Source organism: Cetorhinus maximus, chromosome 5, assembly GCF_964194155.1.
Source record: "Cetorhinus maximus chromosome 5, sCetMax3.hap1.1, whole genome shotgun sequence".
NCBI classification, from domain to species: Eukaryota; Metazoa; Chordata; class Chondrichthyes; order Lamniformes; family Cetorhinidae; genus Cetorhinus; species Cetorhinus maximus.
The window spans coordinates 159,860,967-159,872,938 of NC_135883.1; the positions used below are offsets into that span (position 1 = coordinate 159,860,967).

Genomic DNA, 11,972 nt, shown 5'->3' on the forward strand with positions numbered 1-11,972 from the left:
CAGTTTGGGGAATATTTCCTTGACTTAATGGTTAAGAATCTGTAAGAGCTGTTGCGGAAAAATAGTTTTTGTATGCAACTTTGATCAAGCATTTTGGGTGTCATTTTGTACAATTTATTTTCTTACTGTAACTTTTATCTTGTGTGTTTAAGTTTCATCTTTTCTTTTTTTTTCAATAAACATGTTAATTTTTAAAATTTTAAAAGTAATAACTGAAGTCCTGTACTTTTGTGTTCTGTAGCTTTCCCTCCTCATTTCTACAATACAGAAAAAGAAAATTACAATCCGCCGAGATGGATTTCAATCTGAGATCTGGCTTGCTGAGCATTAACATCAGCTGCAGCTGAAACAAGACCTAAAGATTGAGAAGCCCCCAGTACCAGATGGCCTGCATCCGAGAGTCTTAAAAGAAGCCGTGGCATAGATTAGAGATGCATTGATTATAATCTTGTAAAATTCTTTAGATTCTGAAAAGGATCCAGCGGACTGGAAAATAACTAAAGTTACACATTTATTCAAGAATAGAGGATGACAGAAAGCAGGGAACTATGGGCCAGTTAGCCAAATATCAGTCAAAGGGAAAGTGCGAGAATCCATTATTAAGGAGGCTACAGCAGGATACTTGATCAGGCAGAACCAACATGGCTTTGTGAAAGGGAAATCGTTTTTAACAAATCTGTTCGAATTTTATGACAAAGCAACGCTCAAGGCAGATGAAGGGGAACCTGTGGATGTGGTGCACTTGGATTTCCAAAAGGGATTTGATAAGGGACCACATCAAAGGTTACGACACCAGATAAGACCACATGGTTTAGTGGGTAACATATTAGCATGGATAAAAGATTGATTGGCTAACATGAAGCAGGGCGTATGGATAAATGGATCGTTTTCTATTTGGCAAGCTGAAACTAGTGGAGTGCCAGAGAGTTCAGTGCTGGGACCTCTACTGTTTACAATCTATATCAATGACTTGCATGAAGGGAGTGAATGCGAATCCATTTCTTTCACTGTGGCTGGGTCAAAATCCTGGTACTCCCTCCTTAACAGCACTTTGGGTGTATCTACACCACAGAGACTGCAGCAGTTCAAGAAGGCAGCTCACCACCACCTTCTCAAGGGCAATTAGGGATGGGCAATAAATGCTGGCCTAGCCAGCGATGCCCACATCCCTTGAATGCATTTTTGTAAATGTATGTCAGCTAAATTTGCCAAGGTCACCAAGGTATGTTGGAATGTAAGTTGTCAACAGGAGGTAGTAAGTCTGCAAAGGGATATAGACAGATTAAGTGAATGGGAAAAATTTGGCAGATTGAGTGTAACATGGGTAAATGTGAGCTTGTTCACTTTGACAGGAAGAATAGAAAAGCAGTATAGTATTTAAATGGAGGGATATTGCAGAACCTAGTCGTACAGAGGGATCTAGGTGTCCTCATACATGAATCACATAAGGTTAGTGTGCAGGTACAGCAAGTGATTAGGAAGGCAAATGGAATGTTGGTGTTTATTGCAAGAGGCATGGAATATAAAAGTCAGAAAGTTTAACTACAGCTGTATTGGGCCTTGGTACATCTGTAGAACTGGGCAGTTTTGATTTCCCTTTTTAAAATAAGGCATAATTGTTTTAGAAGCAGTTCAGAGAAGGTTCACTGGAACCCTCTGGAATGAAGGAGTTGTCTTATGAAGAAAGGTTGAACAGGTTAGTCCTATACCCAGTGAAGTCTTGAAGAATGAGAAGTGATCTTATTGAAACATACAAGATCCTGAGGGGACGTGATAGGTGGATATCCGGAGAATGTTTCCTGTTGTAGGGCAAATAAAAAGAGGGAAAATAGTTTAAAAATAAGAGGTCTCCCTTTGAAGACAGAGATGAGGAGAAACTTTTTCTCCCAAAGGATTGTTGGTGTGTGGAATTCTCTTCCACAACTGTAGTGGAGGCTGCGTCTTTGAACTGATTTAAGGCAGGGTTAGAAGATTCCTGTTAGGCAAGGGAGTCAAGGGTTATGGGGAGGCAGACAGGAAAGTGGAGCTGAGACCACAGCCAGATCAGCCATGATCTTATTGAATGGTGGAGCAGACTCAAAGTGCCAAATGGCCTGCTCCTGCTCCTATGCTCCTACGTTCATATTAGATGTTCTGTTAGAACCTCCTTATTTTTTACTGCATTTCCCAACATTAATATCATCTGCAAATGTTGGCATTATGCCTTGTATACCCGATTCCAGATCATTAATATTTATGAAATGTGTAATAGTTCCTGACCCCTGGAGAACAACACTGTAAACTTCCACCCAGTCTGAAAAACAACTGTCCACCACTACTCTCTGTGTTCTGTCACTTAGCCAATTCTGTATCCACACTGCCAATCCCCTTAATCCCATGGGCTTTAATTTTACGAACAGTCTATTATATATTAATTTTTCAAACATCTTTTGAAAGTGTATAGACATAATATCAACTACCCTCATCCAACATTAACCATTAAATATCTCAATGAAGCTAGTCAAACATGATTTATCTGTAACAAGACAGAATTTCCTGCCACTGAGCCTCAGTCTGGACCCAGCATTCCAGCAGCATCCAGTAACCTGAGAGAGATGCAATGTATCAGCTTCCACAAGGGTACATGTCGACTGCAGTAGTGGGATTCATGCCTGGCGTATGGAGCCTTTATTACACTAGGAAAATTCAGCAGCCACTGCTGGAGTAGGAACATGAGTTTGGAATCCCATCCCACCATGGGCAGGATTTTCTGTGCCCGCTGGAGTCGGCATGATCGGTGGCGTGAGCGGATAATATGGCGCGATTGGTTTCATGACAGCAGTAAACCAGTTTGCGATTGCCCGCTCAGCCCGCTATCGGACATCATTGTAACTCATTAGGAAACTCATTGTAATACATCTGCATATCATTATCAGGCCAGCCCGCCAGAATCGGACCCCCCTCCCCCGGGTCATCCGTCCATGTCAGCAGGATAGTCCGCCAACGTGTTTCACTACAGCACATAAAAGGAGTGAGCTTGGCGGCCTGCACTTTGAGGGGAATTCGGAGGTGAATACACAGTAACTTTGTGCAGCTCTCGCCAGGCTCACCCATTGGACTTCAAGCTTCAGGAGAATCGTGGGGTTAGGGGTTAAGGGCAGACGTGCCATTGAGGTGACTTGTGGCTGGAGGATGGGCAAGGGCAGGCCTGGCATTGAATATAGCACCCAAGTATTCGGTGTGGGTGGGTAGGGTGGGTGAGGGAAGTGGATACACATTAGGGAACCTGCATAAAGTGGTCATTCCTCTGCAACTGAGACAGCTCAGGTGCAGCCAAATTGATATGGTTGGGGTCGGGCTCACCTCGCTTACCTGCCCACTCAAGCAACACAGAGGCAGCAAATTACCACCAAGTACCCCAGAGCTCCACGTACACCACACCCACCCCACCCACCCTCAGCCCACCCCACAGGCAGACTGCAAATTCATGAGCATTTTAGTGGGCTGCAGAGCAGTTGGATGACTGCGCACGTTGTACAATCTCCTCGCTAAAGCTGGCCGTGGAGCAGTCACTGCAGGAGACGCTCACAGCTCCTTGCAATGTCAGCATCCCAGTTTGGACCCGTCTCACCAATAGCTCAAGCTATTAGGGCAGCCATGCAGCGCACTATTCTCTGACCATCCAAGTGGTGGCCAGCACTCTCCGGGAAGTGTTATGGGGCCGTTACACTTAACCAGGACAGGTTCTTAGTGCACCCATGCTAACCACATGTCTCTCACTTTCATCCTGCAGGCTGAGTACATCAGGATCATGGAGCCTGGTGAACTAGCTGTGTGCCTGATGGCCTACAGGATGCAAAGACGATGGAGGAGAGAGCGACTGAGGATCCTGGTTGCATAGAAATGTTTCACCGCCCGTCCGACCTTACGGTTGGTGGGTGGGTGAAAAGGCCAAGCGGCCATTGGATTTTTTTTGTGAAACCTCATCCACGGGTGGGATGAGGTTTCGATCAGTCATTCAAAAAAAAATTTAAATGTTTAAACTAATTTCTAATACATCCCTGCTCATCTCACAGAGTCACATGAGCAGGGACATGTTATTAAAATTTTTACAATCTTTCTTTTCATTCCATGAATCTCCATCTCCGTGAGGCAGCTCTGAGCCTCAGGGACTTTTCCTTTGCTTAACCGTGTGCATGTGTGAACTTCTGTGCTGGCCCTCCTCTCCCCCTCCCCCTACACAGGCAGTGCTGAGCGCTGTCCTGCACCTTTCACACCGGGCAGGCCTTAGTTGGCCCGCCAGCGTCAAATCACGGTTGTGGCTCATTCACGGGCGGCTGTTGGCTTCCCGACCACTTCCACTTGCCCCCAGCGAGCCCGCCCAATGAGGGAAAATTTCTGCCCCAGGGAGTGTGAGGCCGGACCATCACTTTAGTCTGAGGGCTGCACAGAGCAGAGGGAAGAGGCCCTGGACTGAGACACCTGCCTTTATCTTGTGCAGAAAGGTTTCATATCTGAGTGACAAAAGCACTGCTCATCAGAACAAGGGGCCATAGGCAGGGAAATATCCTTGGGAGTCGGGTGGGCTGGATGCTCCATGGGCCACTTGGATGGATGGGCCTGGAGAGTGCACCTGCTGGTCCTCCTCCCTGTCGGTGCCTAGAGGTTCCAGGCTGACCCCTTGAGGAGCAGGGGTAGCCAGGCTGAGACCGAGCTGCCTGGCACCCATCTTGGGTGCACATTGTTGGAGGTTCACTATGGCATCAGCGATGGAGTTGCGCCCACATAGCAGTGCAGGAGCAACATCCTGGACCAAGGTCTCCATGGTGGTTGCCGTCCTACCTGTGTTAACCTCAGTGCATTGGCATGTCGGCACTGTCACCTCAGGCTGAAGGCGGACGGACTCCTCCATCATGCCTTTCAAACTGAGGAGTGCAGCGGACATCCCTTCCTGTTGTTCCTGAGCCTGCCTTTGCAGCTCCAGCAACTGTGACATGACTGAATCCAGAGGCTCGTCATCTGACTCAGACTCAGCACAATTCTGGCCTCCAGCCGTCCTCCAAGTGCCAGAACCCTCTGGATGTGCAATGGGTTTGTGAGTGTGTGAGTTGAAAATGATGAGTGACCTTTCTCTTTTTATTCATTCATGGGATGTAGGTGTTGTTGGCTCCGGCCAGCATTTATTGCCCATCCCTAAAGCGTCGCTGAACCTGTGGGCTGCAGTCTTTTCCGTTTCAGGGCCATGTCTTAGGTGCAGCAGTCGTGGTCTGGAAGCACTGAGATGTGTGCCTGCAGCTGGACTTTAAATGTGGTGCCCGGCGTGATGCAGCGGCGGGGTAATGGTGGGAAGGTGAATGACAGCCCGCCCGCCATGGAAATAGCGCGTTTCCCGGGAGTACATAAATAATGTGGTGGGCTTGGGATGATACGGCGTGAAAACCCACCATCGTTTTACCTGCCTGCTTCCGCACTGAGTGCGAATCTGGGAAGATTCCGCACCATATGTGGGAAACCTTCCGATTCTGGGAGCATAAAGTCTGCAAATATCAAAGAAATAGCCCAAATGGCACTTCCACCCACTGGGAACAAGTGAACAAGGAAGCCTCTGGGATTGACAATGGGGGGATTTTTCGGTCAGTGTCTCAGTCTACACACTAAGTTTGAAACAAGACAGATCAAAGATCGAAAGGTTGTTTTCTATTCTTTTGTTATTTTGAGGGAACATTTGATGTACCTGCAGCATTAGAGAAATGTGAATAATTGAAAAGTCTCTCCAGGCCGGTCTCTATTGCACGATTCATATCCATTCCAGTAACCAATGTTTGAACATCTTGGAAGTGTAGGAATTTTTTCTCTTCATAATTCTAAGACAAAAAGAGCAGAATGTATTACCCTATGACACAACTGAAGTCCCTCTGTAAAGCGTCAGTGTTCAGAGGACATGCTAATTTCCCAGGTGCAGTAGCACCATTCATGTCCTGGATGGGCTGGGATTGAAAGAGAGTTAGGAGGTTTGATGGAATTCTTGGCATTAACACTTCCTGTTTCATTTTCTTTTCTCTTTCACTCTTTCAGCTTTAGCGTTTCCTGCACTATTGGCCTTGCTCCTCCCCTTGGGTTTTCATTAAAAAAAAATAGAGAGTGTTATTGGAAGCCTTTTACACTGAGTCACGTCCCTCTGAGTGTTCTCAGGGCCAGGGAGAGGAGGCATGAGCCCTAGTGCTCCACCTGACTCCGTGCCCCTTAATCCCAGCACCACCTGGACCAAGGAGGGGCAGAGAAGGTAACGTGGAGGAGATCACTACCTATTCCCATGTGGGAAGATGGCCAGGGTGGCTGGGATCTAACTCCACCCGATACTCCAGTCAGACCGGGTTCACCTACGGGGAGGCCTCCCTCCCCTGCCCCAGCAAACAGGTTGTGGCCACACGGGTTGGGGTCACTGAGGGGAAACGCGTGTGCCTGACCTGCAGAGGACAGATTCCCTTGGGAAGGTGGTGGTGGCTCAGGAAGCTGAGCAGAGACATGGGGGACGATACAGCTGACTGGGAGCGACTGGGGAACGACACCCATCGGACCATTACCGGGAACCATGGGGGAGTGAGTGTGTGCTGGGACAAGTGGTGGAAATCGGAACAGGGAATCTATGTCTGCATGTGGGGATCGCGGAAGAACTTCCCATGGGCTTATCCATTATCTTTTCCACAGCATGGCTGGACAAGGGGAAGGGGGTGGAATGGGATTCCCACCTACACACTTGCATAATCCCATCCTCTCCAGCCTCAGTTAAGGCCACTGAACTTGTGGCACGCACCCAAAAGACAATGTAGACAAAACAGAACTGTACACTCCCCACACTGAGTAATTTAGCAATGCCGGGAGACAAAGAAGGGGAACCTGGAATGATGTTTTCACAGCATATAATACTGGATCCTCTGTGATAAACAGTCTGGATGACATAGAATTGCAGACACAAATAAACGGTTTAAAAACACAATTATGAAAACACAGTAACAGGCTCAGAGCTACAGGAGGACCAGGCCCTGACGGTCCATTTAAAGGAGATTATTGCTGAGTTGGAAAGGCATGCCAAAGCAGTGAATGTACTCATTCGAGAGGATAGGAATGCATCAGACCAGGCTGCACAGAATGAGGCGTGTGTGCTGTACGGGGCATGGTTGCTGGGCGAGGGCTACAGCAACCTGGAGGATTTAAAGCAAGGTTTAGTCCCCTCCTGGATCAGCAACAAGCACCTCGCAGCCCTCCACCCATTTGAGAATTCACTAAGCCCGTGTCAGTTCCACCTAGACTCTGAAGCCTACCCTGTCCCAGTAGATTGTGGGCGCTCCAACCACACCATCATGGGTATAGTAGTGAGGATGCCGGTCATGGGTGGGACAGCCCGACCTGCACCAGTATATAGGATGGAGAACATTGGAGTCATTCAAGGGGGTGCACACGTCCGTTTCGCAGCAGTCCCACCTTATGTCATAAAGTGGGAGCACATGATGACAGGTACAGACCTCTCTGGGTGCCGGAGCCGGGGTGCACACGTAATACTGTGTCCCCAGCACTTGAACGTCTATTACAGACCATAGTGTGGGTTTAAAACTGCTGGTGCACAGTCTATAAACTGTACCATGGAGGTAATGGCACAAGGCCATGTTCCCCCACAGGTAGCATATATAGGGGGTGGGACATATTATGTCACCACAAGTGCGCGCCACTACCAGCTTGGATGGCGCATCCAGTGTCCGGTAAGTGACAGCAGTTTTTGTTTTAAACCCGAGGCAGAAGTTCAAGTGGCCCAGAAGCAGACTGTCCGCATTCCTGAACCCTCCACTGTTCACCTCACTGTTAGGGAAAACATTACCAACTTGCAGAGCTCTGTCACGCATTTCGGTTAAGAAATTCCCCCTCTACCAGAACATCTTACTAAACGACTAAGAGCTGTAGAGTTATCACAAAAGTATTTCTATACTTTGGAACAGAAAACACACGAGATAGAGGGAGAGATTCAAGCTATCACAGTCCCACCCTGGTGGGATATTTTCGAAAACACAGAGGTCCCTTCATGGGTCAGAATGGCTTCCCACATCCTGGTGGTTTGCCAGCTGGGAATAGTGTTGTACCTGTTGTGCTCTCAGTGCAAGGGAAATGACAAAATTCCAGAGTTCCAAAACGAAAGGACCCGGAAGAAGCATAATGCTAAGGTGGGGAGAGATACACCTGTTTGAACCTTTCATATATTTTTTGTGTGTTCCTGAATAAAGATTGTTGTTTTTTTTGTGTTTGGTTATTTTTGAGAATGAATTTTATGTTTTGTTTTATTTTCATAAAGATGTATGTCCACCAAGTTGGACCGACTAAATGTTTGGATGTATGTAAATAACTGTATTTTGCCTATGCATGCTTACGTACACCGCATTTTAAAGAATTGGGAATGTATGTGTCATGAAATCTTAGATAGGTAATTACAGGGGAAGATTGACTATGGAGCGTCAGGAATTTTGTTTTTTTTTCCAGTATGATACTTGAAGCAAGGTTAAAGTATCACAGGGGGGTGTTGAAAGGTTCGCAAAATTCCCACATTTTCCATATCATCAACAGGGATATGACTTTTGGACTTTTACCTGAAACCAGACAATGAGAGGAGACGGAATACACATTCTTCCCTTAAAACAATCAACACGAAACTAAAGCCCATCAAAATCTTGCATAAATAATTACTATTAACTACGGGGGCAGGAAGACCACAATCAATGCAATTATGCGAACCCATCAATACTCCACACATACAAAATAAAAACAGAATTACCTGGAAAAACTCAGCAAGTCTGGCAGCATCGGCGGAGAAGAAATCAGTCAACGTTTCGAGCCCTCATGGCCCTTCAGCAGAACACATACAATTGCTTTCAGTTCAAGACTAGTTAAGGGGGCAGGAAGACAATGATAAACATCATGTGAGCCCATTAAAACAATGAGACAACAATCACCTAGGGAAGCCCACCGAAATCAAACAAAGAACTAACCTTGATTTGGACTGAGATAAGAAATTCAAAAAAAAACAGTATAACTGGGCCAGCAGATCTGAATGATGTCCCCAGCACATCTTTAGGGGTACTTCCTGGGTAAAATTCCCCAGAGGTCAGAAGTACTGTGCTAATTTATATTAATCTAGCAAGGATGGAGTATAATTCTCACAGCCAAACCTGCTTTAAGGACACTGCTGTATTGATGTGACTTTCCAGGTATCTGTGGTGTGGGGTATCGCCTAAAGCAAGACTTGGCTTCTTACAGATGTAACATAGTGAACTTAAATCTGTTATAAATTTCCGGAGTTGGGTTAGATTCAGTGTATACAGGAGTAACAGGAATGTTCCCGACTCTACAGTCCTTCGCATCATCCCTCTAACCTCTCTGTTTCCACACCAACCCCACTTTAGACCCACTGCTGGAGACAGAAACCCTGATATTCTCACTACACAAGCTGGCAGTGGAGACCAATCAGCCGACAGCAGCTCATGTATAAAATGTTAATGAGACCCAAGGACCAATTTCAGTCCAGTCTCATGTTTCAGGGTTGGGGTGTGCGCTGTTGATTCACCGCAGGTTATTTACCCCAAAAACAGGCATTAAATAATTTCCCCTAGTACAAACGTGACAGAACGCAGTAAACTCTGAACAATACTTACCTTGTCCACAATGACTTCTGCGGACTCAATGCAGTCATTCTCAACACAGAAGTTGTTCACCTCATCCTGTGCAGCAAGTTGCTGCCAGAAGAGGACAGACACAGTTAGGAAGAGTCTCAGCATCCTGGTGTCTGCTCAGATCACTGGTGAACGCCCTGAATGACTCTCAGCACCTTCAGGTGGATCTGCAGTTTGAGCAGAGAGCTCAGATCTTTTTATACTGTTTTATGAAGATGATTTTGAATAAAGTTAAGCTGCAGGTAGCAACATCATGTGTTGAAGAAACGCACTAGCTGATGCATTATGGAAATGTTACTTGCCGTGAGGAACTATTAACTCTCTGAGTGCCAGTTCCCGGGAAGTCTGAACACTCGGGAAGCTATTTTACAATTGATTCCACTTCACACACTCAGGATTGTCAACCCTCCCTGTTTGGGAGTTGCCTGGAATTGAAGATTGATCTGCCGGTCGCTGGTGTTAGTGACCCGGGAGAAAACAGTTTAACTTTCGGGTTTCATGTCTGCACAGTTTCATTTCTTGGGTTAAAAGCAAAAAACTGCGGATGCTGGAAATCCAAAACAAAAAATAAAAATGCCTGGAAAAACTCAGCAGGTCTGGCAGCATCTGCGGAGAGAAACACAAATAATGTTTCGAGTCCGTATGACTCTTCAACACAACTAAGTTAAAATAGAAAAGAGGTGAAATATGAACTGGTTTAAGGGGGGGTGGGACAGGTAGAGCTGAATAGAGGGAGATAGACAAAAGATGTCACAGACAAAAGGACAAAGAGGTGTTGAAGGTGGTGATATTATCTAAGGAATGTGCTAATTAAGGGTAGAAAGCAGGACAAGCAAGGTACAGATAGCCCTAGTGGGGGTGTGGTGGGGTGAAGGAATCGAAATAGGCTAAAAGTTAGAGATAAAACAATGGATGGAAATACATTTAAAAATAATGGAAATAGGTGGGAAAAGAAAAATCTATATAAATTATTGGGAAAAAAAGGGCGGGATCGGAAAGGGGGTGGGGATGGAGGAGAGAGTTCATGATCTAAAATTGTTGAACTCAATATTCAGTCCGGAAGTCTGTAAAGTGCCTAGTCGGAAGATGAGGTGCTGTTCCTCCAGTTTGCGTTGAACTTTACTGGAGCAATGCAGCAGGCCAAGGACAGACATTTGGGCATGAGAGCAGGGTGGAGTGTTGAAATGGCAAGCGACAGGGAGGTCTGGGTCATGCTTGTGGACAGACCGAAGGTGTTCTGCAAAGCGGTCACCCAGTCTGCGTTTGGTCTCTCCAATGTAGAGGAAACCGCATTGGGAGCAACGAATGCAGTAGACTAAATTGAGGGAAGTGCAAGTGAAATGCTGCTTCACTTGAAAGGAGTGTTTGGGCCCTTGGACGGTGAGGAGGGGGGAAGTAAAGGGGCAGATTTGCACCTTCTGCAACCGCATGGGAAGGTGCCGTGGGAGTGGGTTGAGGTGTAGGGAGTGATGGAGGAGTGGACCAGGGTGCCCCGAAGGGAACGATCCCTGCGGAATGCCGCCAAGGGGGTGAAGGGAAGATGTGTTTGGTGGTGGCATCATGCTGGATTTGGCGGAAATGGCGGAGGATGATCCTTTGAATGCGGAGGCTGGTGGGGTGATAATTGAGGACAAGGGGGGCCCTATCATGTTTCTGGGAGGGAGAGGAAGGTGTGAGGGCGGATGCGCGGGAGATGGGCCGGACACGGTTGAGGGCCCTGTCAACCACCATGGGTGGAAAACCTCGTTTAAGAAAGAAGGAGGACATGTCAGAGGAACTGTTTTTGAAAGTGGCATCATCAGAACAGATGCGATGGAGGCGAAGGAACTGAAAGAATGGGATGGAGTCCTTACAGGATGCGGGGTGTGAGGAGTTGTAGTTGAGGTAGCTGTGGGAGTTGGTAGGCTTGTAATGGATATTGGTGGACAGTCTATCACCAGAAATTGAGACAGGGAGGTCAAGGAAGGGAAGTGTCAGAGATGGACCATGTGAAAACGATGGAGGTGTGGAAATTTGAAGCAAAATTAATAATATTTTCCAAGTCCAGACGAAAGCATGAGGCAGCCCTGAAGCAATCATCGATGTACCGGAGAAAGAGTTGTGGGAGGGGGCCGGAGTAGGACTGGAACAAGGAATGTTCCACATACCCCATAAAGAGACAGGCATATCTGGGGCCCATGCGGGTACCCATAGCCACACCTTTTATTTGGAGGAAGTGAGAGGAGTTTAAGGGGAAATTTTTCAGTGTGAGAACAAGTTCAGTCAGACGGAGGAGAGTAG

General features: G+C 46.8%; 1 protein-coding gene across 1 annotated transcript in view; it reads right to left on the bottom strand.

Moving 5' to 3' along the window:
• Positions 1-9,797, bottom strand: part of LOC144680392 (heme-binding protein 2-like) — a 39,064-nt gene extending 29,267 nt beyond the window's left edge. The window contains exons 1-2 of the mRNA XM_078541361.1: positions 9,675-9,797; positions 5,714-5,843 (exon numbers count right to left, since the gene is read on the bottom strand). Coding sequence (XP_078397487.1) covers positions 5,714-5,843; positions 9,675-9,797 — 253 coding nt within the window. The remainder of the gene's footprint in view (positions 1-5,713; positions 5,844-9,674) is intronic.
• Between the last annotated feature and the right edge of the window lie 2,175 nt (positions 9,798-11,972).